The sequence below is a fragment of the Coregonus lavaretus genome (genome assembly GCF_964263955.1).
Source record: "Coregonus lavaretus genome assembly, chromosome: 7".
NCBI classification, from domain to species: Eukaryota; Metazoa; Chordata; class Actinopteri; order Salmoniformes; family Salmonidae; genus Coregonus; species Coregonus lavaretus.
In genome coordinates this window covers 55,431,060-55,459,011 of record NC_139994.1, presented here as the reverse complement: position 1 = coordinate 55,459,011, position 27,952 = coordinate 55,431,060, and the positions used below count along the sequence as shown (strand labels likewise).

Sequence of the window (27,952 nt, the reverse complement as noted above, 5' to 3'; positions counted from 1 at the left end):
AAAGCTTGATATAGTCAGGAATTTAATCAAACTGATATATATGCGCGCTTTAGCTCAGAATGTACATGGCGCGCTACTCCAAGGCCACTTCACTCAAATAGATCCATTTCATGTACACTTCAGTCTTTCCAGTTACGCAACTGTTTATCTCTGCACCACAATTGCTAGGTACACGAATGACCTGAGATGTTTGCATACAAATCTAACAGATAGATTGAAATCTGTATCTCACTGGAATAGACTAATGGCCTAGATTTAAAAACAAACAAAAAAACATGTATTTAAGGCACACGGTGAACTGGCACAGGAACTCAGTTTCCCCCAAAACCTCCATGTCGCATACAAACACAACCAATACTTGACTTTATATATTAAATTAATGTAAATGAGACATAAGCAGTAACTTGATGAAAACAAACAAAAACAAGGCATACAGGTATATAACTGGAATTAATTAAGAATGTGGAATGTTTAATCTCATCTTTACAGATAAATAACGCAGATGATTTGGGTTATTTCTCCCATGTTTGTCAGTGAGTTGTCACTGAATTTGGCCTTGTATCAATAATCTAGCTAGCAAATTCTCTCCATACCTGAGGGGAATGGGAAAATAATGGAATCCAATCATGAATGGTTGAGTGAACCATTAATTTAATAATAGCCACAGCACCCATTTTTTGTCATGCCAACCAGATGTTTATTTTAACCCATGTTGTGGCTAAATTACCATTTGGTGCTGTGGAATTCTGTAAACTCTTCCCTAATGAGAAATTGTGACAAGAAAGGAATGTATGTGCTTAAAAACAGACATTGGCAATTAAAAAAAAAATATATATATATAATTAAAATTGTTTACTCAATAGTAAGTTGCTCTGGATAAGAGCGTTTGCTAAATGACTAAAATGTAAATGTTGTGAAACGAAGTGAACACTGTCTAATGTTGCAAATGTGGCCAAACCTGTGGTCCGGAGGTCCTGATTTGTCCTGAACCCCAGCAATTCCTTTTATATCCATTGCTCCATTTACATAGAAACCAGTAAATTGTTAATGTACATCAATTCTGCGGACTTAAAGAAGTCAGACTGACTCGTATAAGTAGACAAATGTACATAGCAGACTGGAGCACAGATCCTGATACTCTGACAGAATAGAGAACGGTAGTCCTGTAGGTTTGTGTGGAATAAGGGGGAGGGGTTAGAGGGTGTTGGAAAGGCAGCTATGGAGTCTGTAAGAGGTGATATCCAGTGGGGGGTGTTAAGTGAGGACTTGTCTGATCTCGCGGTGGACGTAGCACAGGAAGTCCATATAGGAGGCTCCACCGTGGAGCCCCTTGTCCTCCACCAGGTGCTGGCGGAACAGCATCTCAGACCGGTCCTTCTGCTTCACGATTAGGAGCTATAGGGGAGGGGGAGGGGGGGATGACATGGGGACAGAGTCAGCTTATGACCTTACTCTAAATCTAGGGCACAAGACACTTCTGGTTTACATTCTAGCTGATGAGCATCTTGGAGGCGTTCATCAGCTAGAATGGAACCAGCAGACCTGGTAGCCCTCGAGAGGACCTGGGGTGCGCACTCCTGCACAAACTGCTTTCAGGTTTTTTAAACGCTTGTTCAAAATGACTCAGTCCACTATCAATACTATGCTATATCAACAGCAAAATATTTCACTACTCCTTACATTTTTTGGCAATTGCTTTCAGGAAAAACAGTATAAGCTTGGGCAGCCTGTTGAATGTATGATATTCTATTGTTCCCAGGGCTTAAAAGTAAGATTTATGCCCTTGTGTGATAAATATGGCTACGTTTGTTTCCCAATTCAACAAACTGATACCGTTCTTTAATTATATCAAAGTAGTTTAGACATCCAGTGGAAAGTATGCATAGTAACAGTAACCAATATATTGAATACTGTACCTTCATGGCGCTGGGCCTCTGGTCAAGCAATGAGTCAATGATGGAACGCAGCTTCTTAGACTGGGGGTTATCCAGAACTGGTAGGGAGCGCTGGAAAACACACAGTGATATGCTATTCTTTCTACACAGTCTTGAATGAACTTTTAAAATATCAGAACTAATGGTATTCTAAGGTGTTGAAACACCCCATCCCCTGTTGAGCTTGGGGGTAAGGGAGTTATGGTCCTCACCAGGTCAGCGGGCATGTGGGCGAGGGAGGGCACATTGAAGATGCTCTGAACCAGCTCTGGGGGGCAGGCCTGGCCCAGCCACAGGAAGAGGGAGCGCCCATTCTCCAGCAGGAACATGCCAGCTTCTGTCAGGCGCTCCTCAGAACAGCGCACTGGCGCTGGCACCACATCACTGGCAACGTCCATGTTGTGCTGGGGGAGGAATCAATCAATGAATAAATACAACTTTATTGAAGAAATGGAGGGGGCTGCACATGACTGTTATGGTAGACCACAATCTATAACAAGAAGCATAGTATTACAGTTTTTTACAATTGCTTACACACTAAAATTAAACTTTTCCCACAATTAGCAAAACCTTACACTCAAGGAGCAAAACACAAGGCTAGATTTTCACAACTGTAAGCACATTGTCAGCTTCACACTATTTGCAAAACATTACACACACTGATTTGCAAAACACTAAACACACTTGTATACATCAGACACATAAGTATATCATGATGTCACTTCCTTGCAATTCCAAATCACTGACTGTCAAATTGAGCCTATCTGTTAAACACAGCCATCAGGTGTACAAACAAATGATTGCTAAATTGTAGACACACCAATCAGGTTTAAGCACTATAAAAATGCAGCAGGTAGGTTCACCTGCCTTCAACCAAAATGGAAGGAGTCAGAAGAAGAGTGAGGGTGAGAGAAGTACACAGAGGAGGAGGAGAAGGATGTAGAGGAAGAGGCAGAGGTTACAGTAAGTTGCATGTATTATTCTCTACATAGGATTGAGGGTCGGGAACGACAAGGAGGAAGGGGGCCCATATTCACACAAGAACAAGAGAGAGAGATAATAAACAATAATGCTATCAGGCTCAGAGAACTACAAGCCAACATTATCGGTGACCATGCCATTTTCAATAATGTCCATCAGGTCTCTCAGTCAACACTGGCACGCATCCTGAAAAGACATCAGGTTCAAATGAAACAACTTTATCGAGTGCCTTTTGAGCGGAATTCAAAGAGGGTCAAACGGCTGCGGCATGAGTATTTGGAGGTTTGTATTGTTCACTTTAGCACTGATGTTGCATACTGCACACATTACTTTTTTACATTGACTGTATACTAGACCTATCCTGAACTATACAATCTTGTCTTTCACTGTATTTCAGAGAGTTTTGCAGATGGATGCTGAGGAAATCCTGCATGAATTCATATATATTGATGAGGCAGGGTCCAACCTCACAAAAGCAAGAAGGAGAGGCAGAAATATCATTGGCCACAGGGCTATAATCAATGTCCCAGGGCAACGTGGGGGTAACATCACCCTTTGCGCTGCCATTTCACAGCATGGGGTTCTCCTCCGTCATGCCAAAATGGGCCCTTACAACACACCTCACATTCTCGCATTTTTGGACCGATTGCACCACATCGTCACAGCAGGTAATGAAATGCACCAGATGCAATACACTGTCATCTGGCACAATGTGTCATTCCACCGCTCTGCTTTGGTCCAGAACTGGTTTCAACACCATCCACAGTTGACAGTACTATACCTTCCACCATACTCTCCATTTCTAAACCCTATCGAAGAGTTTTTCTCTGCATGGCGGTGGAAGGTTTACGATCTCCAGCCCCAGGCTCAGGTACCCCTCATTCAGGCCATGGAGGACGCCTGTGACCAAGTCGACGCCGCAGCTGTGCAAGAATGGATTCGACATTCAAGACGGTTCTTCCCGCATTGTCTTGCTAATGAGGATATTGCTTGTGATGTTGATTAAATTCTCTGGCCAGATCCAGCTAGGCGAAGAGATAATGTATAGTATGTTTACTGTAGTATTTTCTGTACAAGTCCATTTTTTTCCAGATTATTTTTTTATGTTTGTTGTTATTTACTGTAATTGTAACCTGTACTGGATACAGTATTTTACGTTTGTCTGTTGTTTGCTGAGCTAACAGTGTTATGCACACTACTGTAGTAGCATGAAAACTGGGACATGTTTTGTTGTGATTCTCCATGTTGACCGATTTGGGTATATGGAGAGAAATAAATGATATTTTCCTCAGTCTGCAGCATTGGTCTTGTGTAGTGTTTGTATAGTTGCACTTTCTCTGTGTACTTCATTTACAGTACTCTAATCACTGAGAATTAGACTTGCTAAAAGTGTTTTAGGTTAGCAACAGCAGTGTGTAACTGGTTCAAAAAGATTGAAGTCATGAAATGTGTGTGTTTCGTATGGTAACAAAATATTGTTTTTATGAAGTCGTGTATAGTTTTGACAAAAGTGTTCCATTTTGCAAATGATCTGAAGTGTTGTGCTACTTTAGTGTAGGGTTGTGCTAATTGTGTGTAGTGTTTTGACAAACCGGGCCCTGTTTTCAAAATTGTGCTTAAACAATTGAAGTCGGACCCCAACAAGAGTATTGAAATGTACCCCATTATGACAGTATTGAGATGGACACCAATGAAAGCATTTTGAGAGGAGTCCTTACAAAAGAGTATTGAGCTGTACCCCAACCAAAGAGTATTGAGCTGCACACCTTTTCAATGAAAATGCTACTATCTTTCGACATAATCAAGATAGGTTGACAAGTTAAATCCATCTTGCACTTTCATTCAGGTGAGCAGTGCTCCAGAGTTTACAGCATATTATTAGGAGGACCATTCCAACCCTAATTATGCACATATTACAGTATTGCTTTAAAACAATTGCCGTGTTTGCTGTGACACACAAATTAAAACAAAATGAATCACAAGTGCCTGGCACTTTCCAAGCAAACACAGCAATAGATATGAAGGAGAACAAATAACTGCCATTGTATGAGCCATGTCACAATTATGAAGCATGTAATTATTATTATAGTCCCGTGTAGCTCAGTTGGTAGAGCATGGCGTTTGCAACGCCAGGGTTGTGGGTTCGTTTCCCACGGGGGACCAGTATGAAGAAAAAAATATGTATGCACTCACTAATTGTAAGTCGCTCTGGATAAGAGTGTCAGCTAAATGACTAAAAATGTAAAAATTATTCTACTGAGGCCACTTGTATCTTTACCCTCATACACTTCTCTGAAGACTCATGCACACACCATTCATTCAGTTTCTCATCAGCCACCTCAAAATGGCAGGTTTTGTTGAAGTGTTTTGCTGGGTAATTGTTTGTGTGCTGGCATGCAATATCAAATAATAGGATGTCACACCTTACGGATGCCAATACCAAAGACTGGTAAATGCGTCAACTCCGCTGTAGTGGGACGCAGCGAAATGCTGCCCTCTGCTGTTCATTATCTCAACAACAGAGTCATCTTTACCTTTATTGTATCCCTTGACCAGAGCGATATTCAGTATATATATCCCGGAGTATCTTTTCACATCAATTAAGTGAATACCATGTAGTCAGAACTCAGCACTAACACACACATTAAATATATATATATATATATATATATATATACACACATACACACACACATACATACATACATTATAAAATAATACAAAATAAAAGTAACAAATAGTTAAAGAGCAGCAGTAAAAATAACAATAGCGAGGCTATATACAAGGGGTACCGGTACAGAGTCAATGTGCGGGGGCACCGGTTAGAGGTAATTGAAGTGGGATTGGGATAGTGATCGAACACTTAAGATTGAGGTCCATTTGCCTAAATGAGGAAGGAATCACAGGTATCATGATCATAATAAACAAACAAATTGCAGTTGGTAAAAAGGACATGGGTAGCGCCAGAGGTGGGTGTGTTATGTGTGTGCGCTTTCATCAGCGGGATAAGGCAGGAGAGTGTGCATGTTGTCTCACCAGTGGGATAAGGCAGGAGAGTGTGCATGTTGTCTCACCAGTGGGACGAGGCAGGAGAGTGTGCATGTTGTCTCACCAGTGGGACGAGGCAGGAGAGTGTGCATGTTGTCTCACCAGTGGGACGAGGCAGGAGAGTGTGCATGTTGTCTCACCAGTGGGACGAGGCAGGAGAGTGTGCATGTTGTCTCACCAGTGGGATGAGGCAGGAGAGTGTGCATGTTGTCTCACCAGTGGGACGAGGCAGGAGAGTGTGCATGTTGTCTCACCAGTGGGACGAGGCAGGAGAGTGTGCATGTTGTCTCACCAGTGGGACGAGGCGTGGGTAGAGAAGCAGCTGGGTATCCTCCACCCCCATGGCCGTGGTGATGAGTCTCTGGTGAGCCCTGTCGTCTGTAGAGAGCTCAGCGCTGCCCACCAGGGGACCAGTCTTCAACAGGCTGTTTAAGTAAACCGGGAACACCTTCATGGCATCAGGCAGGATCAGCTACACACAGATACACAAGGGGAGAGAGGAGCAAGTGAGAACCTCTAATACACATGATGACTCCCTGACGCTACAGTAGCAATGTTTGCGATACTTGAAATGACAAAAGCAAACATAATAAAACTGCAGTAGGAATCAAAATGTGCAGGAATCCATCGGTCTTTCGTTCATCAGTTTACTTTTGTACCCTGCACCTGTAAGTTACTGGATGTTTGTACACTTCTTTGAAACGAGATACTTGAAATGTCACCAGCCTAGGAGTTATATCACACCACTGCATTTGTAAAACGCGACCACAACACAAAGACAAGTAACAAAATGAACAACGTTTTATTCTATGAAAGTTGTCCACAGTGTTCTGTGCCACTGACCTGGCTGGCAGCGGAGGGACTGGCACAGTTTTTCCTGTAGCAAGCTAGCATGTGGGCCGTCTGGTTGACCAGGATCTCCCTCACCGTCTTCAGGGGCTGGTTCAGCATGGCACGGTACGCTGTGAGAGAGAGGGGATGAAGGGAGAGCTAGAGGGCATTTGGAGGTCAGTAACTGTGTTCCCACACTAAAGCTGTCTGAAGTGCTCTCATGTCATACAACAAGTTTGCTTGTCACTAATATTTTATGAGAGGCATATGGTTCTGGTTTTGAACAAGTTACTTCTCTTAGGTATCTTTTAAGGTGATTTACATATACCGGGAATCAGGTAGCTAAAGTGATGAATGAGGTGTATTTAACTAAAATAGAATTATGACACCATCGACCAGCAATGTTGCAGCCACAAGTCATGAGCCGACTTAAGCAGATATAGATCTACATAAATAGTTAGTATGCTGTATAATGCAGAATAACACACCAGCCAGCTATGTTACAGCCAATGAGCAGACTAACTATTTAATTAAAGAGATTCTCTGGTGCTTTTGTATACCTTTTAGCCGGTAGTTCTGAAAGTAGCGCTCACGAGCCAAGTGGACTCTGTAAATTGCGTACCATGTCACATATTTGCAGATATGTGCACCACGTCATTACCCTCGCACTTGCTCTGCTGTGTGTGCATCATGTGCCTCTTGCTATGATGCAGCACAGCTTCCAGAAAAACTGTCGCTTTCAAACTAGGGATTTCGTGGCTAATTGAGTTAAGACAGTAATTCTGCTCATAGATTACACATGTATGAACTACACGGACACATCCAGCCCAAAGGTTTATACAAATACTTAGTAGTCGCCAAAGTTCTGGAACATGTCCTTAACTCGTTATTTGAACTGATAGATTATTTATATCGAATCTCATTCATTATGCCTAGATGGGAAGTGGATTTATAGGACATTTCTCTCATTTGGACCTTACTGAACACAACACGCCTAAATACAGTAATACGCTGATGGGTGTAGTCACCTGACTTGGCGAAGAAGTTGATGAGGGCGTCCGTCTCACAGCTCTTGTATAACTCAGACAGCTGGGCGCTGCAGTTCAAACTGAGGTTGTGGATCCGCAGACGCCGCTGGCCGCTGACGGTCGTGTATAGCAAGGCACACTGGGAAACAGAACACACAGAAGCCGTTAGTGGGTCAAAAGACTGTCAGGATTTTAATCTTACATATCAGAGTAGGATGTTTAAGGCTTTGTGGAACCCTTGCCTGAAAACACACATTGTGAATGGGATGCATATCTGTATTTTCGTTGCAGTCAAATATCCACTTTGCAGTGAACCTAAATAGCTGATTAGTGGTAACCATTAAAACAGCAGATTGAGATATGATTTCAGCAAAACAATTTAGCGTTAGTTTTTTGAGTCGTGTGTGTGTGAGACACACCTGCATGAGAGCGCCCGTCTCCTCACTAAGTTTGTCGTCGTGTTTGAACTCCACCGTCACAGCCTTGTCACAGTCCACGGCAGCCATCTCCACGTCTGTGGTGTTGTTCATGTGGATAGCACCAAAGAAGTTTGTAGCCCTGAAGCCTGGCAGGAGAGAAGGGAAAACTATGAGTTAGTGTCTTGAAGTGCAATACAGTCCAGCAGTAGTAAAACAAATCTTACCTCAAATACCTTTTTTTTTTTTTTTCACCTAATTTCGTGATTTCCAATTGCGATCGCTGCAACTCCCCAACAGGCTCGGGAGAGGCAAAGGTCAAATCATGCGTCCTCCGAAAAATGACCCGCCAAACTGCACTTCTTAACACCCACCCGCAAGCTGCACCAATGTGTCAGAGGAAACACTGTTCATTTGACGACCAAAGTCAGCCTGCAGGCACCCGGGCCCGCCACAAGGAGTCGCTAGAGCGCGATGAGCCAAGTAAAGCCCCCCTGGCCAAAACCTCCCCCAACCCTGACGAAGCTGGGCCAATTGTGCGCCGCCCTATGGGACTCCCGGTCATGGCCGGTTGTGACACAGCCTGGGATTGAACTCAGGTCTGTAGTGACGCCTCAAGCGCTGCGATACAGTGCCTTAGACTGCTGCGCCACTCGGGAGGCCATCAATGCATCATTTAAGCAATGGAATTATCTGCCTATGTAAAAATGTTGGAAACAAATTTTATTAAATTTTCTTAAATTCTACACTGTACATCTTTTTCTCATTTTTTTGAAGTACATACAAGTGCAATGAGAATCAGTTCATACACAAAAAAAAACATTCAATGACTGAATTACCTGTGCTGGTGCGGACTCTCATGATGGCGTCAAACCCGATGGCCTTCTCCACATCCTTCCTCAGGTCACTCAAGAAATGCTCTCCATCCATCTCCACCTGAAATACACAGGTAGTGACACAGTCAACCACAAGGTGACAGTTTCCCCAATTACACTCCATGGAATATTGGTCCAGTGCTAAGATCTGAATGAGATATGGGTTCTAATGCATTTAATGTAATGCAAGTAATTTCATTTGTCCAATAAGAGAATGATTCATGGACTCAAATGGCAGTTTAAAATAAGATGTTCTGTGGCATAAAAGGAACGCTTTTGGGGAACTGGGTGGCAGGTAGCTTAGCAGTTAAGAGCGTTGGGCCAATAACCGACAGGTGGCTGGTTCGAATCCCTGAGCTGACTAGGTGAAAAATATGTTTATGTGCCCTTGGGCAAGGCACTTACCACTAATTGCGCCTGCAAGTCATTCTGGTTAAGAGTGTCTGCTAAATGACTAAAATGTACAAACTTAAACTGTATTGTGCAGTTGTATGCCATACTGTTTGTGTATACCTGGAAGTTGCTATACTTGAAAATGGAGCCTCCTGTGTGTGTGGGGACGTCTCCCATGGTGGCGATGTCCACATACTGGCTGGGGAAGACGAACAGATCCACGCTGCAACCCTGAGACACACAGTCCTTGGAGAGCTGCTCGTACACACCCTTCTGGGGCTGGAACAGAGTCTAGGACACCGCAGGGGACCCAAACAACACAACCACACACGTTAGAAAGCAAGCTATTCACACACTCAAATTTTTTTAATAGCCAATGATAATATGGTGCACTTAAAGTCTGTTTTAAATGTAAAAGACAAGCAATTTTGCTTCACCTTCTCTTTCTCTGTGTTGATCAGCTTCTTGTCATCCCTGTTCTTCAGTTTCCCAGGGGCCTCAGCGGTGGGGATGGAGGAGTGGAAGATGAACAGCTTGCCGCTGCATTCTGCTGTCTGTAGAGGACAAAAATAAATAATCACATTACAGAGAGGTAACAGGAGAGAGCCAATACAGGAAAAAGGTGTGGACGTGCATTTATTTCCTTGTGTGACCGTTTCAATGAAGGGAACAACATTGGTTTGACCTGGATGCGTCTCATCATGTTCTCGTTCAGTGAGGGGATTCTAGGGTTTAAGTTTAGGTCAACAGATTGCTTAATCAACAGAGTCAATGGTCTTACTGACCCAAATTAGTTGCGACTCACCATCATACCCGCATTTTCCCACCTGGACAAAAGGAACACCTATGTGAGAATGCTGTTCATTGACTACAGCTCAACGTTCCACACCATAGTGATGAGCTTTGTGGGCACTAAGTTAAGGACCCCGGGACTGAACACCTCCCTCTGCAACTGGATCCTGGACTTCCTGACGGGCCGCCCCCAGGTGGTAAGGGTAGGCTACAACACAACTGCCACGCTAATCGTCAGGAAACTTAATGATGGTGCGTGCTTAGTCCCCTCCTGTACTCCCTGTTCACCCATGACTGTGTGGCCAAGCACGACTCCAACACCATCATTAAGTTTGCTGACGACAACGACGAGCGGGAGGTCAGAGACCTGGCAGTGTGGTGCCAGGACAACATCTCCCTCCACGTGAGCAAGACAAAGGAGCTGATCGTGGACTACAGGAAAAGGCGGCCCGAACATGCCCCCATTTACATCGACGGGGCTGTAGTAGAGTGGGTCAAGAGTTTCAAGTTCCTTGATGTCCACGTCACCAACAAACGATCATGGTCCAAACACACCAAGGCAGTCATGAAGAGGGCACGACAACCCCTCAGGAAACTGAAAAGATTTGGCATGGGTCCCCAGATCCTCAAAAAGTTATACAGCTGCACCATTGAGAGCATCCTGATCGGTTGCATCGCCGCCTGGTATGGCAACTGCTCGGCATCCGACCGTAAGGCGCTACAGAGGGTAGTGCATACGGCCCAGTACATCACTGGGGCCAAGCTTCCTGCCATCCAGGACCTCTATATCAGGCAGTGTCAGAGGAAGGGCCAAAAAGTTGTCAAAGACTCCAGCCCCCAAGTCATAGACTGTTCTCTGCTACCGCACGGCAAGCGGTACCGGAGTGCCAAGTCTAGGTCCAAAAGGCTCCTTAACAGCTTCTACCCCCAAGCCATAAGACTGCTGAACAATTAATCAAATGGCCACCCGGACTATTTTACATTGACCCCCTCCCCCTCCCTCCCTTTGTTTTTACACTGCTGCTACTCGCTGTTTCTTATCTCTGAAGTCACTTTACCCCTACCTACATGTACAAATTACCTCGACCAACCTCTACATTGACTCGGTACCGGTACCCCCTGTATATAGCCTCGTTATTGTGTTAATTTTTCTATTCATTTTTTACTTTAGTTTATTTAGTAAATATTTTCTTAACTCCATTTCTTGAACTGCATTGTTGGTTAAGGGCTTGTAAGTAAGCATTTCACGGCGCATGTGACAAATACAATTTGATTTGGTTTTCTGCAAGGCTGTCGGTTAGCATCTGAAATTATGTGACCTCTACCACACATTCATTCAAACTGAAGGCAAGTCGTTGGGAAAAATTCAGTTGGAGCTGATTAAATAAACAGTTCTATTAGGAAGCTAAACGGAAAGTTGCCGAGTCATTGGGTTGATGGAAAAACTGTTTAATGCACGATGCCAACTGAGAACGCACGGTATAACGGACTATGTTGACAAAAGAAAACAATCCCTTTTTTGGGGATAGAGTTGGTTGTAAAGGGACTATTCTAATTCCTCTATCTTTAAAGTTAAGATAAGCATCTAATATATGACATCACAATGCACTGTATCATCTTATTATGTGGGTCTGTTGTCTTTTAATCTGTCGTCTTCTCATTTCAATGTGCCAGTGTTTTTCTATCTGTCCCTATGTAAATAAATGACTGTAATGAAATCAAAAAGAGGTTATTGGGTACTTAGAGTCCATCACCGCCTGGACAAAGTAACAGTTGGCCTGCTATCCATCTCCCATTCCCTCGTGTGTGACGGAGTTGACATCCAGCCTCTCACCTTGAGTGCCTCTACCCCAGCCTGGATGACGGGGGCAAAGACTGTCTCACTCTCGTTGGTGTCTGCAAACATGTCAGGGATCTGGTCCAGGAGACTAGAGAGGAGTAAGAAAGAGGGACAGTGTCACAATCATTCACCTCTGGTACATTGTGTTCAACACTTAGTACACACAATTTGCTCTGTCCCAATTGTGTTATAATAGCTTTGTTTCATTGCCTCCTTTCCTTTGACTGCTAATCTGAAAGGAGGTGATAGGTGTAAGTACTACGGTCAATGTCCATCCAGTTATTTTAATTGTGTGGTTTTTCAAGGAAGAGAGATGAGGAAAGGAAATTATTTTAGATTACTGGGACAGCCAGTGGTTAGATCCAACGGTATTGTCCTTACAATTCCACAGATCATTGGGGGAGTATCATGCACATAGACAGTTTAGAAGAGTCTCAGCTCATTCAATAGATAAAACCCCTTTCTAGCAACAACAAAATTCTTCCAAAGTCATATTTGGATCTAAACCAAGGACTCAACTCACATTTGTTTAATTATATTGTACAAGTAGAGAAAAATGAGTCAGTTCTTTAGAAAAACAAACTGGTTGATCTCCCAGTAAGAGATTTAGCCAAAGGTCCCTGTTTGAGATGGACTACCGCCATGTACTTTGACATAGACATACCAAAATATCAAGTGGTAATAAATCACTTTGGTGCTGTGCCATACACAACTGCATAGATAAGACCATTTTCCATATGCATCCACATGGGTCTTTTTAATATAAAATGCTTCCAGGGACCACTTCTCTGGAAGCAACTGTTTTTCAACATTATCTTGACGTTTGTGATGAAAACCACTCAAACTAAAGATATGGAGAAAATTATGCTTTGGAAACCTTCTGATCGGCAAGATAATCAAATGCTGTCATTCAACTATTGTTTTTACCACATAAAAACAATGTTCCTCAGAAATAAACACATAAATAGATGCACATCCACAGGCTTTGAGAAGGAGCTGGAGATAAAGAATATATATGTTTAGCAAAAAGAAAGGGACCACTCTAAACCCACTGCGCTCCAAAGTCAAATTGATTCAGACAGAATGTTCACCCTTTGGTCTGCATCAAGTTGTCACACTTTGGCGTATAGATCACGGTGTGCAGAGATCATCCTGTTCTCTCTCCCCCCCCCCCATTGGGCTACATAGGCAAAATATTGTCAATGCCTCCTTCAAAAGGTTCAGATTCCTAACATTACCAATGATCTGCCTATTGCTATCCATTCACACTAACTAACATGTCTAAATATTAGAAAATATGCCATCAAGGATCACTACTCAAATCAATTCTCATGTCAGAGGTGTGCCCCTGCCCTTACTTGTTGATGACGGCGCGAGACTCCTGGAAGTTGACGAGGAAGCCGTCGAGCAGCGGGACAAACATCTCGGCCGTGTCGGACACCACCATCATCTGGGGCTGGGCCAGGGCACTCTTCACGTTGTAGAAATGTAGGATCTTGTTGTAAGTGACGAAGCCCACCTTCACCATCGAGCTCTCAGCACCATCCTCTCTGTGGGGGAGGAAGAGGGGGGAAAGTGGGGGATGAGTGTTAGTGTCATTACAGAGAGAGAGCAGCGGTAGCCTGGCATGAGTCATGAATGATAGTCATGTCGTTGATAATATTTGCCTAAAACATATACAGATTTGGGACCACGCTAGATGAAGAGAGAGATAGCCTTTCAGAATAGTTTTTATTTTAACTAAACATGCTGGTCATTAGAGGACACTATGTTACAGCATAGATTAAGTAATCACTAAGTTGTTATAAATTGCTTATGCACTCTGACATGGAGGCCAATAAACCGCAGATAAATCCCCTATTCTGAAGTTGTATTCTAAACATATGACATGAACAGATAACAAATTAATGCAGATACACACACTGTATGCATGTATGCAGTGTTAGCTACCGGGCCTGGCTTAAAACACTATTTGAAATAACTTTAAAATACTTCAACCGTCTTTGATTGAACTTTCCTAGCGTAATGGAAACAATACAATAATCCCCAAAGTGTAAAATCTGCCCATCTGGCACTCCAGGCAGGCTAAAGCAAACGCTCAACGAATTTGAAAGATTTCAAATTGTATTTGAACACAGTCATGTTAGCTTCAGCCAAATATGCATACAGTACAACATGATAGGGGACAGCCAGGTCAAAGTTGACCTATGTAATTGCTCCTCACCTTATGGTCCATGTTTTGGTTATGGATGCTTCAATAGGTCATGTTAAATTAGAGAGCTAATGGCTTCCCTTCAACCTCTCCGATGTCACTACGTCAAAGGCCCCATCTCATGCCCGGTTTTTCTGACCTTCGTATATTTATTTGATCTAGCAAAACAACTTCCCGCCATATAAAATCACAGTGAAGTTTTAGAGTAAGCAACCGATGCGCTAAAAACATTCCTGGGTGCAGAAACACTTTTTTACAGCAAAGAAAAACACATTGGAGGAGAGGGTCTCATTCCGGAGATGGGCACTTCTTCCAGCATCCACCACTCAGCCAATAAAAAAAAAGGGCCATCACCCAGTCGGGGGGTTAAGGAGAGGAAGAGTTTTTCTTCAGGGCAAAGTACTGATAGGTGAAGGAAAAAAGGGGCCTCATATGCTTTCAATTAAGATGACTGCTATCTCTGATGTAATGTGATTGAATGTCCACACACAATTTCCTTCTCTTTCTCTCACGAACACCCCTCTCCAACTCATGCCTCAACAGAAGTTCAATTACATGAATAATAAACTGTCAGTGAAATATATGACTGTTTTTCTCCCTTTGCAGATCTCGCTTTCATTTTCATGGACTGGGGAGAATACCACGCAGTCGAGATAAAATCTACTTTATATACACCTCTGTTTTGACGAGTATGAGTAACATTTCAACTATCTACTAACCCTAGCCATAAACTTAACCGTATCTCTAACCCTTACCCTTATTCTAAACCTAACCGTAACCTTAGCAAGCAATTGCTTATCAACAGATAGTGTGACCATCTGTAGAGCATCTACAGATGGACTATCCAAATAAAGTGTGACCAAACAATGTGTAAAAGCATTCCCCATCTGAAAAGGGGCAACTGGGGTTTGTCTCCCTTTCTTTCTGAACACAGAGCAGTATAGAACATGCACCTTAACCCAGTACAAATGAGGGGTTCGTTCTAACTAAATCTGCCATATGTAAAATGATGAGTCCCATAGAACAGACTTATGTCAATATCATTCACAAGAACTGACAAGAGAAGCAGTCAGGCAATGCAGCTTTGTATTGCTTGTTTTCATACTGAGTAACAGTGATGAAATATTAAATGATAGAGAAAATACCACAGGATTTAGTCTACACCTGCTTGTGCTTTCTTGGAGCCCCTTTTCCCCCGTAGCAAGCTAGAAGCAAAAATGTGGCTATTTCGGCAGCGTTACTGATCCTTATAAAAGTGTTGGGTTTTCAACATGTTTTCCATTAGTTTCAATGCACGAGAGAGCAAAGCCTCACAATGGAGAACAGGGAAGAAAGGTAATTTAAAAAAATTTGGAGAGCACTACCTAACCGTTTTGGAGGTTAGGTAGTTATTTTAGGAAAGTCCAGGTGAAGTATATCATCCGTTTCTCGATGGTAAATCAAAACCTTATGTCTTGCTGGCGACCCACATAAAACAGCCAAAATCAGACCCATCTGTGCCGCGGACTTCTTGTGTCTTGGACGTGATTCAGGGTTAGAGTCTGCACTGCGCCATAACATTTTCAGCCCGCCCTCCTCCCCCCTCCTTCTTCTTTCCCTTCCCCTAGCATCTCCCCCATCCCACCCCCACAACCTTCAGGCAAGAATTTTCAACTGATGAGATACTTGAATATTTGGCTTAATGCTTTCTTCTTTGCCTTGTACATATGGGACCACCATATTTGGCAAGGTATCGCGGCTTTCCAGTAGTATTCTGTTACACCCTGAGGCAATGGCAGCACAGTGAAGCTCAGGCGAACATATGGCCCCCCCTGAAGATGTGTTGACAGCAAAGTGTGAGGTAGTGTAGGCTATACTGTATCTGGTGGTCTGCAACCCACTCCAAATATCAAACCACCAAGCTACACATTATGGGTGATGGGGGTGTCGAAACACTTCTATAAATCTAATGTGGTTTCTCTCTGACTCGAGACTTCAGTTATCCAATGCTAATCCCTTGGAGGGCAGGGCATTGTATAAAGGATTCTCACATTGGACACAGCTTACGTCATTTCACAGTAACCTCCAAGGCTATGTAGTGTGTCTCACTCCAAGTTGGCAGATCCTATATAAAAAAGACCTTGGAGCTAGGCTGTAGGCAGAGAGATATTGGGCCAGTTTCCAGAAAGTGCTCAAATGCAGGTGGTTCAAGGCTCCATTCCTTGATTATGAGAGGTCAGTGTTTGATACCGTGTGTGTGTGTGTGTGTTATGTGTGTACCTGGGCAGGTTGTCTAGCAGGGTCTTCAGCTCCCCACACACCAGTCTGACTAGTCCGCTCTTGATGTTGGCATAGGACACGTCGATCATGAAGATGTACGCCGGAGGACTGGCTGGCTTGTTGTTCTGAAAGAGAGAGAGGACATTTTGAATTACAACTTAAATTCAGCTACTGTGTTACTGTACCTTTTCTTTAATTTGCGGTTTAAAATGTGCTTGACTGTCTAAAACAATGCCGTTTTAAAACCCTGAAACACAAAACAACTATTGTTCACTTATACCATAAAATCAACACAATTGACCCTGCCTCCAAGGTCAAACACATAACAACGTCAACACACCAGAGACGTCAAATCTGTACCCCAACTTTAGATCAAACTTGTAGGCTACTCTTAACAAAACTACATTGGTCATTGGACCCCAATTTTTGGCCAATATTCGCTCTTCCTCGCATGTTTTGCCCTGTGTATCCCTCCACCACAGCCATTACTTTCTCTGTTTTAAGCTTACAGTTGCTTGGATCTTGGAGCCGTTAGGACTATGCCCTCCATTTGTTAGGAATGTGGATGAAGGAGACAGCACGGGCCGTTGTTTTGTTTCCACGGTAACAGTCTGACTCGGCTCACCTCACCTCGGATGCTTGCGCTGAAAGCTGGTCGGAACTACATTTCCAAATATTAATAAACAGACTGAAGTAACAAGACGGCTTCAGTAGCGAAACGTGGTGTTGCTAGCCCCCACCTACCTCTACCCAGAATGTACAAGAAAAGATCACCCCACAGAGCGAAACAAAATGGAGAACATATTGAGCTCTTTTGGCTTTAATGAGGTGGTGTTGAATGAACAGAACATGCTTTTGCCTGTACTCTGTGCTCCTTTCTAATCATCTGGTGCTGAATGAAGAATGCAGGCTCTGCCAAGAGGTAAGCACCTACTCCCTCTACACACTTTCTAGACCCTACTCAGCGAAACCACTGGGACTGGAGACGCTAATCACTTTCACTTCATACAAGTCTTTAAGAGATAGACTCTTGCCAAGCATTAGTTTGGCAAGTTTTATACGTTCTGTTCCATGTACCATCACAGCTTTCCCCTATGTCAATTCATATTGTAGGCTTTTGGCGACATATAAACTGCTAAGAATATTGATTGAAACACATGTTACTTTTCATCCATACAAAAGTAATTCAAAGTAGTTATTTTACCAACTGCCAATTTCTCTCCATTTGTATAAAATGAAACAATATCATACATAAGGTTCACTATGAAGGTTAATTTAAACCACAATGGTAGAGCATTGCTTACCTTGCAGTAATCCAGGGTGGCTTCGAACTCATATGACCCCAGCGACAGCTCTGGCCTCTCATATAAATCCACCCTTCTGCCCATGTGGTCCAGGTGTTGGAAATAAAAGGCTGGCACTGTGAGAGAACAAAATAACGTGTTTTAGCAGTGGTGACAAAAACATACCCCAAACATAATATTGCCTCTGCGTAGCAACCATGCCCTAAATGCATTTCTCAGGCATAGTGTCCCCTACCCGAGTGCATTAGTTTCTATGTAAAATAGGGTTCAAAACTACCCCAAAGCACTGGTCAGACCTTATATCAGAAATATGAGGAATAACTCCAACAACTATCATTTAAATCTTGGCTAATATAAGTTACCCAAATTAAAGATTAATTTTTTTAGCTTTGAGCTCCAAAAGGTTGGTCAGATCCATAACCACAGACCATTATTACCCAATAAGGTCCCCCATCCCCTCCTTGTTAGGGGTGGACGTACCTTCGTTGACGCAGTTGCAGAAGCCGCACTGGTAGCGGCGGCCGCCGTCGATGAACTGCATGTTGGGACACATGTAGGCCTTGCAGCGGTTACAGCGGATCGGGCCGGTCTCACCATGGTTCACGACGTAGAGAGGAGTCTGGGCCACACAACAGAACAGAGGAAATAGTCTCATAAGACAGCAGTCACACGTTTTGTTTTGGAGTCAACTGTAGCCCATTGTAAACGGTCCGTCCTATCCGGGATCGTTGGGATGTCCCGACCCCATTGAAGCTAAAATGTAAAATAGTTAAGGTTAAGGTTAAGAAAGGGTTATGGTTAAGGTTAGGGATAGGGTAGGGACGTCCCAAGGATTCGTTATAGCATTGACCCATAGTCAACTGTACATAGACGATGCCTTATTTGGTAGTTTGGGTGAAATTTACAGGCTTCAGGTTAACTATGATTACCATGCATTATCTTCACCAGTTTATACTACAGGGCAGCACCAGCTATACACCAACAGAAGCATAGTTGTTGCAGTCATTGACTGGATAATATATCAGTAAATACAACCAGGATGCAGTAAACATTTTTTTACTTTTGATCAAATCCTTAACCCAACCTTAGAGTGATTTAAAACACTGTGCTCATGTGCTCTCTGCCAGTGTGTCACAACTGAGGCTGATTAGACAAAAGTCTACGTGTGCCAGTCCTCCTGGGTAGTTGGGCTGTAGTGGCTCCCTTGGCCAAAGGTGGAGCCATTTCCCAGGCTTCAGTTTGCGCCTCAGCAATTGTTTTTTAATGTTTATATTTAACTAGGCAAGTCAGTTAAGAACAAATTCTTATTTACAATGACTGCCTACCCCGGCCGACGCTGGGACAATTGTGTGCCGCCCTATGTGACTCCAATCACAGCCGGATTGTGATACAGCCTGGAATCAAACCAGGGTCTGTAGTGACGCCTCTAGCACTGAGATGCAGTGCCTTAGACTGCTGCGCCTTAGACCGCTGCGCCACTCGGGAGCCCGAATATACAATCATCCTAACAGTTACATTTTGCTTTACTTTGCATTCAAATCTTGCCTTTAAAACTGAGCTTTTGTGGAAATTGAAAACAAGACCAAACAGTCTAGAAATGTGAAGTTGTTGCCGTGTTAAACAAGTGTGAGTTCTATCAAGATCTTTACCCGTGTAGACCCACACTCCGCCATAAAGCATTTAGTCTAAACATTGTGGGTGATCTCATCTATACCTTCAAAACAGTTATTATAGTCCAAACTCAACACGTGCGGTTACAATACACAAAGCAGATTCGCTCTCCAGAAACGTATCAATCTCATGTCCCATGTATGTAAATAGCTGCATTACATTTGTCTATAGCAGAACGTTTCTGGGCGAATAAGGCTTTGTTTAATGTAAGGATGAAATATTTTTCCTGCTGAGTGGGGATGTGCAGGAATACAGATGGTAAAGTTGTGCCTATAGCTTATCAAGCCCACACACACACACAAACCAACCCATGGAAACATATGACATAAATTACATGCACAAAGTCTGTACACCCACAAACATTAATTAGGGAAAACAAAACAAACTGTGCGCACATGCTATATTCACATGTGCACGGCCAAATAGCCAAATCTTAGCACAAGTTTATATCCTCAAGTAAATCTAAGATTCAAGCCTCGTTCAACTACTTCAAACTATTTACATTAAGCATCACTGAAATGATATACTATCCAAAATATTGTAGCCTAACAACCAAAACATTGTCTCAGGGCTATAAATCTAACCTAAAAGCACATTGAATTGTCCCAATAAGACCCCCTTGATTTCTGCTCTTTCTTGAAGGGAGGCCTTTACACACAACAGTATATAAACAAGTACTACAGTATGTTTTTCATTTGGGCTCCAAGACCATTAAACTCCACATGCAGACAGATTTAAATGCAACCAAGTAGTTCATCCAAAGGGGACGTGCAGCTGAATTATATATTTTGTAATAATAAGTCCAAGTGCAATACAAGAGTTTAAAGTTAAGACTTGAGTGCTTGTGCAGTGAGGTCATTCATCCCAAACAAAACAAAACAATAATGCTAACATGTTGTTAATGTGCTAGCTTGTTTGATATGGAATCCATGCAGGGCGTTAGCTTCCTACTATGGGAATCATGCTAGCACTGTCTGGACATTGAGCGCTAACCTGAGAAGGCAATGCACTGGATTGCTTTGTTGAACCGCTTTCATGTTCTGTGGTCCACGCAGATCTTGACATTAGCTAATTAGCTCTTTCTCTCTGTCTCATAGAAAGCTACAGTAGCATTGCCTAAAAAGGCCCTTTGGCACCGAAGACAAAGTGAGGGGAAGAATATCTAAGGCAGGATTCCTGGGACCACACAGGATCCAAATGCAGATTGTCCACGGGACACTTTGAAACGTTTACAGCACTTGGACATACAGTATATTTTTTAAGGAAATAATACGTCTACGAGTCATTGAGGAAAACTAAAAGTGCTAGTGTCTCCCTCCCCAAATGAAAAACATACTGTAGTACTTGTGGTTTTGGTCGTGTCTGGCTTTAAATATCTTGGTTTCAGAATTCATAAGCGGTTTAGTGGTCTGACTTTATAAAACAATGTGGATAATCTCTGCAAACATACACAGGATAAGGCCTACCTCATTCTTTGGCACCGTGGCGAAAGGTTTGATGATGGCGCCCAGGGGAACTTGGCACTGCTTGGCCAGGTCAGCCGTGCAGGGGAAAGAGTAGGTGGTGCAACGCATGAACCTTGGACTGGCGTTTCCTAAAGAGGATGAAGAAATGGAAACAGAAAACGTTTTTTTAAATAGTTCAATTAAAGTTAGAGAGTAACCAATGTACTCATATTGGTTTGATTCAAGAAAATATAAATACATTTTAAACATGTTTGCATTTTGTGTTTACGCATAAAGCCTTACATTTGTCACAATATCGTTCAGTTCTTCCCTTTAAAAGATTCATCAGGCTGTAAATAACTTACTTTCTTTTACATTGTCTTTTTACAAAGAAATACAGTATTCAGTGTTCTTATTCATACATTTTAAGTACAGTATCAAACATTACCACTTAAACCATAACAAATCAGTATTTCCCTTGCCATTTCCAGGTAAAGTTGCACTCGAAGAGAACATTACCGTGAATTTTGTTTTTGTGGTTAAAAAATTTTTATGAGACAGAAAGGTTTAAGTTTGACAAATTTGAAGTGCCGCAGCTTAAACGAGATCAAAGGGTAAAGTAAATACAAAGTTTAAAAAATGGAATCTCATCTAAAGGTTTGTGTCTGAAAGACAGCTGTTATATTACTGGCTTCTGGAGGTATTTGTTTGAGGTAGAGCAGGGGTCTACTCACTAGGAACCAAACAGGCCGAAATGGGGAGGGACCTACCTAAGAAAATCTAGTTTTCGTTGAAAAAAAGTTTCCCTTGTGAAAATGTTTTGCTACAGTTTGCTACGGTGTGCACTAATGAATACACCCCTATTATGTTCCCCATGTTGCCATTAAAATGTATTTCAGAAGTGTATGTTTGAGCTAAGGCTATTACGGTATTGTTCAAAGTCATCTGTGTCACGTTTTACTAATCCATTCCTTGGGGAACCTCACAACTGCACATTTTTGTTCCATCCCAGCACAAACAAACCTGATTCAACTAGTCAAGTAATCACAAAGCCCTTGATTAGTTGAGTCAGGTGTGCTAGTGATGGACTGGACAAAAAGCTATGTTAAGTGTGTTGAAGTAAGGTTAGTTCTGTTCAATGACACAGACAGGTTTGTGTTTCCAGTACACTGGTATTCCTGTGCCTTACCTTGGTCCTGTACAGTATAGTCAGTAGTGACCAGTGGGGGAACCTGGCCCCTGAGGTTTGTGGTGTACACCTGTCCCCCTCGTTTGGCTTGGTCGTCCTCAGTGACTTGTGTCTAAACCAGAGAGGTGCATTGTCAGTGAAAGAGCCATTTCCTTGACAAACAGTTAGGCTGTGGGTGAAAGCTTTCAATCAGTTCCACTCGGTCAGTTTTTGCTGGATGTGTGTGGTAAAGGAGACGTATTGGTATCGTAGAAATTCACATGCTGCTGTTGCTTTGTAGTTTGCATGAACATTCCAAGCACAATCAGTCAAACATTTTGTGGGTTTAACTACGAGACACAGGGTTGACTTCATAATTTGTCTGTCATATATTTCATCCAAATAAGACACATTCAATATGATCCATAGGGTAATTTGGGGAGGTGATATAATACAATTGGGCTGCTCACATGTCTATGCTGGGCCTATACTGTGTGTGCAGTAGCCAGATCTTCTAAAGAGTTGTCTTTATAGGGAATACTGACTTGGAGGTAGCTAGGAAACATGTGAAATGGCATGCTGGTATGCAAAGACGTGAAGTCACACGATAATTAAATATAAACTCACTGTGCTAGGGATGGAGTCAGGGTCCAGCTTTTTCTGAGGTGGCCCGGCCATTTGGGCTGCCCCACCTTGGAAGGGGCCAGACATCCCTGGTCCCGCCATCCCGGGTCCTGCCATCTGCCCCCCAAACGGACCTGACACACAGACCATGCCTCAGTGTAAGGCTCTGGTGACCTACACCTGGTGCAATCCTATTGGCAAGCACACACTAAGTGGTACATTACTCCAAAAGCAATTTGTACACACTACTCACCACCTTCAATAAGATAAGCTTGACTACCACAGTGAGTTACCATATCCTAGGACACAGATTATTTCTGAAAACCATGTTTTAATCCAGGAATAGGCTTAATCTGGCTCCAGGAAACTGGCCCTACAAATCCATAAAGCTTTGAAGTGATCAGCACTTAGCCCCAGGTAACTGCGCTTTCTGTACCTTGTGGTTGCTGAGGGTATCCTGGTGGTCCAGCTGCTCCAGGACCAGGTTGCTGGAAGCCCCCAGCGCCTGGAGGGGGTGGGCCTGGGAAGGGCCTACCCGTGCCTCCCATGGGTGGGGGGCCACCCATAGATGGGCCAGCTAGGGGCAACTGTGGGGGAGCCATCTGAGGTGAATGGGGGCCCAGGGTTGAGTGTCCCATGGTTGGAGGAGGTGAGGTCTGGAATGGCTGCTGGACTGGGGGAGAGGTGGGGGGTGCCTGAGGGCTCTGCATGGGCCCTGGACCTGCAGGAAATGCAGGGGGAGGGTGAACAACTTTCAACACACTGCATGAATGAAGCCTAACAATAACATACTGCATGCTAGTTTACCGAAGTTGACAAAGCCATAAATATATAGACTAACACTAGTAAGAATCCATAACACTAGTAAGAATAGTAGATCTACCCAAAAGCTTCTGTTCTACTGTTTACTTGGCTGTTTGCTTTTTTAACTTGTTTGGGAGTTGGTTTGAATCTTTACTTGCTGAAGTGGATGCCACCCCCCCTAACCATTCCCAATACAACACTCGAGTTCTACAAACAGTGATTATTTACCATATCCGAGGTTCATGGAACCCATCTGATTGGTGAGCTGCTGTGCTGGGGCTGGGGCCTGGGGGGCCATGCTGTGGTACTGGGAATGAGGGGGTTGTCCATACGGAGGGGCAGCAGCAGAAGGAGGGGCAGGGTACCTGGAGGACAGTAAACAAAGAGCTAAATGTTTTGTCTGTTCCAACAGTATCAATTAGCTTCCTTCCCTTGCTTCTTCTCAGAAGTAAAAAACAACAACAATTCAGTCCATTTACCTATAAGTGGACTTGAAGAAAATGGAAGAAGGAATGCACTAAGAGTATTGGGATGCAGCCATAGTTGCCTTCCAATTCTTTAACCCGAAGTGTGCACTTGCTCCCTCCCTCTCATGGGTTTGAAAGCAATGACTTGGTGTTAACATGGGCTAGAGGGTGTTTCTATCATATGTATTACACCAGTCCATTCCTTTTACATTTAATTAAATTCCATGAGGTGAATAGATCAAGTGCATAATTCAGGGAGAAGGGTAGAATTGGACCATTAGAATGTTATTGTGGTAAATGGACTCTGTTCGGTGGAGTAGGCTCTGTTACCTTTGAGGGTTAGCTCCATTCTGCTGAACATTTGAGACATACTGGCTGGAGACCTGCGGTGGAGGCATGCCGGAGGGGGACGATACAGGCTTCATCACACCTGGAAGGTAAAGAATCCTCTTATGGTCACACAATATATACAAAGTATGCACCTGAGCAAAATGTCTAATCTAAATGCTATGGCAATAGCATTGCTATCCACAAAGCATCCTCTTGCGGTCACACATTACATACACAGTACAGTACACACCGGCAAACCGTCTACATAACGAGGTGATATCATGGCCGTGCACAGAAACACATATCCCTAGGCTTAAATGTTGTCATTTCAATTGAAGCTGCATCGCTTGAATCATGAACGAACAATTGCTCCTGGACTAATAAAGAATTGCACACTTCCCAAAGACAAGATCAGACCTATTAGACGAAAAGCTAAACAGAAGACTTCACAGGAGGAATGAGACCAAAGGAATGCAGCTTTACCTGTCGGTGGGGTGGGGAATGACTGAGGTTGTCCCCCATAGTGTCCATAGAGAGGCTGGGCAGGCGAACTCCCAAACCCAGCTGGGTAGCCCCCCATCCCAGGCTGGGCCTGGGAGTACGGAGGCGTGGCGACATAACCCTGCTGACTCATCCTAAATGCTGTTAAGGTCTTCTCATTCCAAAATAGCGGAGATCCAAGAACCTGCAAAGATGGAAGCAATTTTTTTTCTTCTGAGGAAGCAGATCATTTAAGGCAGTCTTGACTTGAAGGGCCAAGAAAAAGTTGTTTGAATTTAATAATGAGATTACAAAAGCTCTAACAGAGTTTCACCAACCGCAGCATTTGGAAACAACTGACACTGCACCTGGGAACATTTTTCGTAGACTGCACACTTGACAGCTTTGTGGTCTTCAGTACTTTTCTCACACCTAACATCAGTATTTTTCTCCAGTACGAGGTAAATAAGTGGTTCTCCACCAGGCAACGCCAACAAGCAATATTTGACCTCAAGACAACAAGACCCAAGAACATTGGAGACAAGAAGGTTCCATCATCATAGTCTATTCTACGAGTGACTATACTTACGTCAGTTTCCTGCAACAATGCACCTAAAATAAGACCTCCTATTCTCTCAAGATGAATATATGCGATAACATTTGAGAATAGTTGGTTCATTATGACATATTGGAGCAGAAATGTTTGGCCTATATAGATATCTTTAGCTGTTCAAAATATTCAAGGACTGATTTAGGCCTAGGTTCACAAGTTCATGTGTAGTGTTGGTGAAATCATTCTTGAGCAATAGGCCTCTCAATAAGTTCAACGGTTATAAATAAATACATAGACCTAAATAAGTTTGTCACCTTCTGCAAAATAGTAGGCTATATGGCAAAGACAAATTATTGTTCTACCTTGTAAGCTATTCTTTGTCCTTTAATCTCACGGTAAAGTTGAAATTTTCTCAATTTTAGAACCAACTAAGCTTGACTTGATGATCTTCCACACTATAGCCTACACACAGTTGTCAAATCTTGCTTCATTAAAGGCCACATAAACAGCTGTCTCGCATAGACAACTCCGTTTACGACTCGTAACGTTAGGCTATCAAATGCAAAAGTAATTAAAATGGGAGAGAAAAAAAGTCAATAGATGAAGACAGAAATATCAAGAGACAGTCATGGCAAAAAAATTGATGTAAGACGAGTCCTTCAGCCACTACCCAGAATTGCCACGTCAAAGACCGTTATTTTCGACACAAATCTTAGCATCGCCAACCTAGGTAGTCTACCATTTAGTTACAACCAGACAGACGCCTATACTTATCAACTGCAAGAAAATTTATCAGTTGTTTGCAGCACCCGAAACACTATCCATCTATCCAGCACAAAACATGCGTTTCGGATAGGCGCCATGTATTTACAAATAGATACATTAATAGATACATTGTTGTTCATACACGGACATTTCTAAATATGAAACTAAGTTTCGCGTCACCGCGAAAGCATTCGGGTATAAACATGCATTTCAATAGGACAATAGATGGTAAAATACCCTCTTAGAAAACGCTTTAGGCTTTTCTGTACAATTAAAATATTTACCTGTATTCTTGGGAGTATCTGCCGAGTCCTCTTCTCTATGAATTCCTGATACTGAAAGCAGAGTGCCACGTCAAACTCCAACACAACACCGGTCCCTAAGTAAGGTTTTCACTAGTTACCACAGACACAAAGTCAGAATTGCCTATATCGTAGAAATTCATGAAAATAAACATTTGCTTTTTGGTCTTAATTTAAGGTTAGGGTTAGGTATAATATTATCAGTGTGGCTAAGGTTAGGATTAGGTTTAAAATCACATTTTAAGAAAATACATTTTAGAAATAGGCGGGGTTTATGACTTTCTGTCTGTGTTAACTAGTGTCGACCCCCATGTATCGCTCTGTAGTTCTCAGTGGTACGTGCGCATGCGCCAATTTGTGGGACACCCTACACGTCAGCATATACACATTTCGTCGATTGCGTAGCATAAAACTCTTCAAGGCCTAGTAAATTGTGCAGTTCTGATCTGACAGTTCCGCATAGGGTAGGCTAAATGTAAACTAGGCAGTAAACTATGAATGAAGATGGGTAGGCCCATCGCATTCATTTTCCATTTACTATGCAGTAGGCCTAACACTGAATAGATATCCACTGTCAGGTGATCTAAAAAGGCTTATCAACAAGGTGTATGTAATTGAGACCAGACCGGTCATAGATAACAATTAGTCCCATAGATAACAATTAGTCCCAACAGGTTATACCTAGAAAAATCCAGATTTTGTGCAGATTATTTATAATGTGAAAACATCGTTTCAACAGTAAATCAGCATTTTAATTCAATGGTTTCATCTCTGCATAATTGTTGGCTACATGCGACTGAATTGTGTGTATTCACTTGCTAGTGTTCGTTTAGGCCTGCGTATGCGCAAGACAAATTCCCTATCAGTGAATTAAGTTTATATTCTATTCTATTTTGCCTTTATACACTGTTTATCCACTTGCTAGTGTTCGTTTAGGCCTGCGTATGCACAAGACATACGCAGAATATTATATTCTGTATTGCTATTCTGTTACATACTAGGACGTTGCCAACCGGAAAACAGTACACTCAATATCCTGGGCACCTTACATGCACATACTCGACTAAATTGACCGGGCAGGCACTTACTGAGAAGTTCATCAAATAGGCTATTCAAATGTACAATGCAATTAAATCAACAAATGTATAGGGATAAACAATAACAATGAAATCACTTTCAACCAACATGCTACGTAGGCCAACAAACCCATTTGACTAGAAAACCAGGCAGCATAATCGATACATTGGCAACATTGAGATATCAAAGCTCATTATTATCGTAACTACACTGTATGAAAAGTTAAACCCCGACTCAGTTGTGGCCCCATACAAATGCTGCTACAAGACATTCCCAAGAGCGCACCACTTGATTCGCGCGCGGGCGGGTCCATATGCAATGACGTTTCAGAGCGGGCTGGACTGCATAATTTG

At 42.8% G+C, this 27,952-nt stretch overlaps 1 protein-coding gene across 1 annotated transcript; it reads right to left on the bottom strand.

Moving 5' to 3' along the window:
* On the bottom strand, positions 1 to 26,610 carry LOC311131997 (protein transport protein Sec24D-like). The gene is made up of 23 exons (XM_084165160.1): positions 26,505 to 26,610; positions 24,906 to 25,107; positions 24,423 to 24,522; positions 23,854 to 23,990; positions 23,258 to 23,542; positions 22,825 to 22,955; positions 22,219 to 22,330; positions 21,051 to 21,178; positions 18,394 to 18,532; positions 17,914 to 18,029; positions 16,610 to 16,734; positions 13,497 to 13,688; positions 12,133 to 12,226; positions 9,944 to 10,060; positions 9,627 to 9,797; positions 9,078 to 9,174; positions 8,242 to 8,387; positions 7,823 to 7,961; positions 6,807 to 6,925; positions 6,256 to 6,435; positions 2,147 to 2,338; positions 1,917 to 2,006; positions 1 to 1,395 (listed from the first exon to the last, which is right to left on the bottom strand). Exons 2-23 carry the CDS (start codon positions 25,054 to 25,056, stop codon positions 1,255 to 1,257), a joined length of 3,102 nt encoding a protein of 1,033 aa, XP_084021286.1. The 5' UTR covers positions 25,057 to 25,107; positions 26,505 to 26,610; the 3' UTR covers positions 1 to 1,254.
* Positions 26,611 to 27,952: the final 1,342 nt, after the last annotated feature.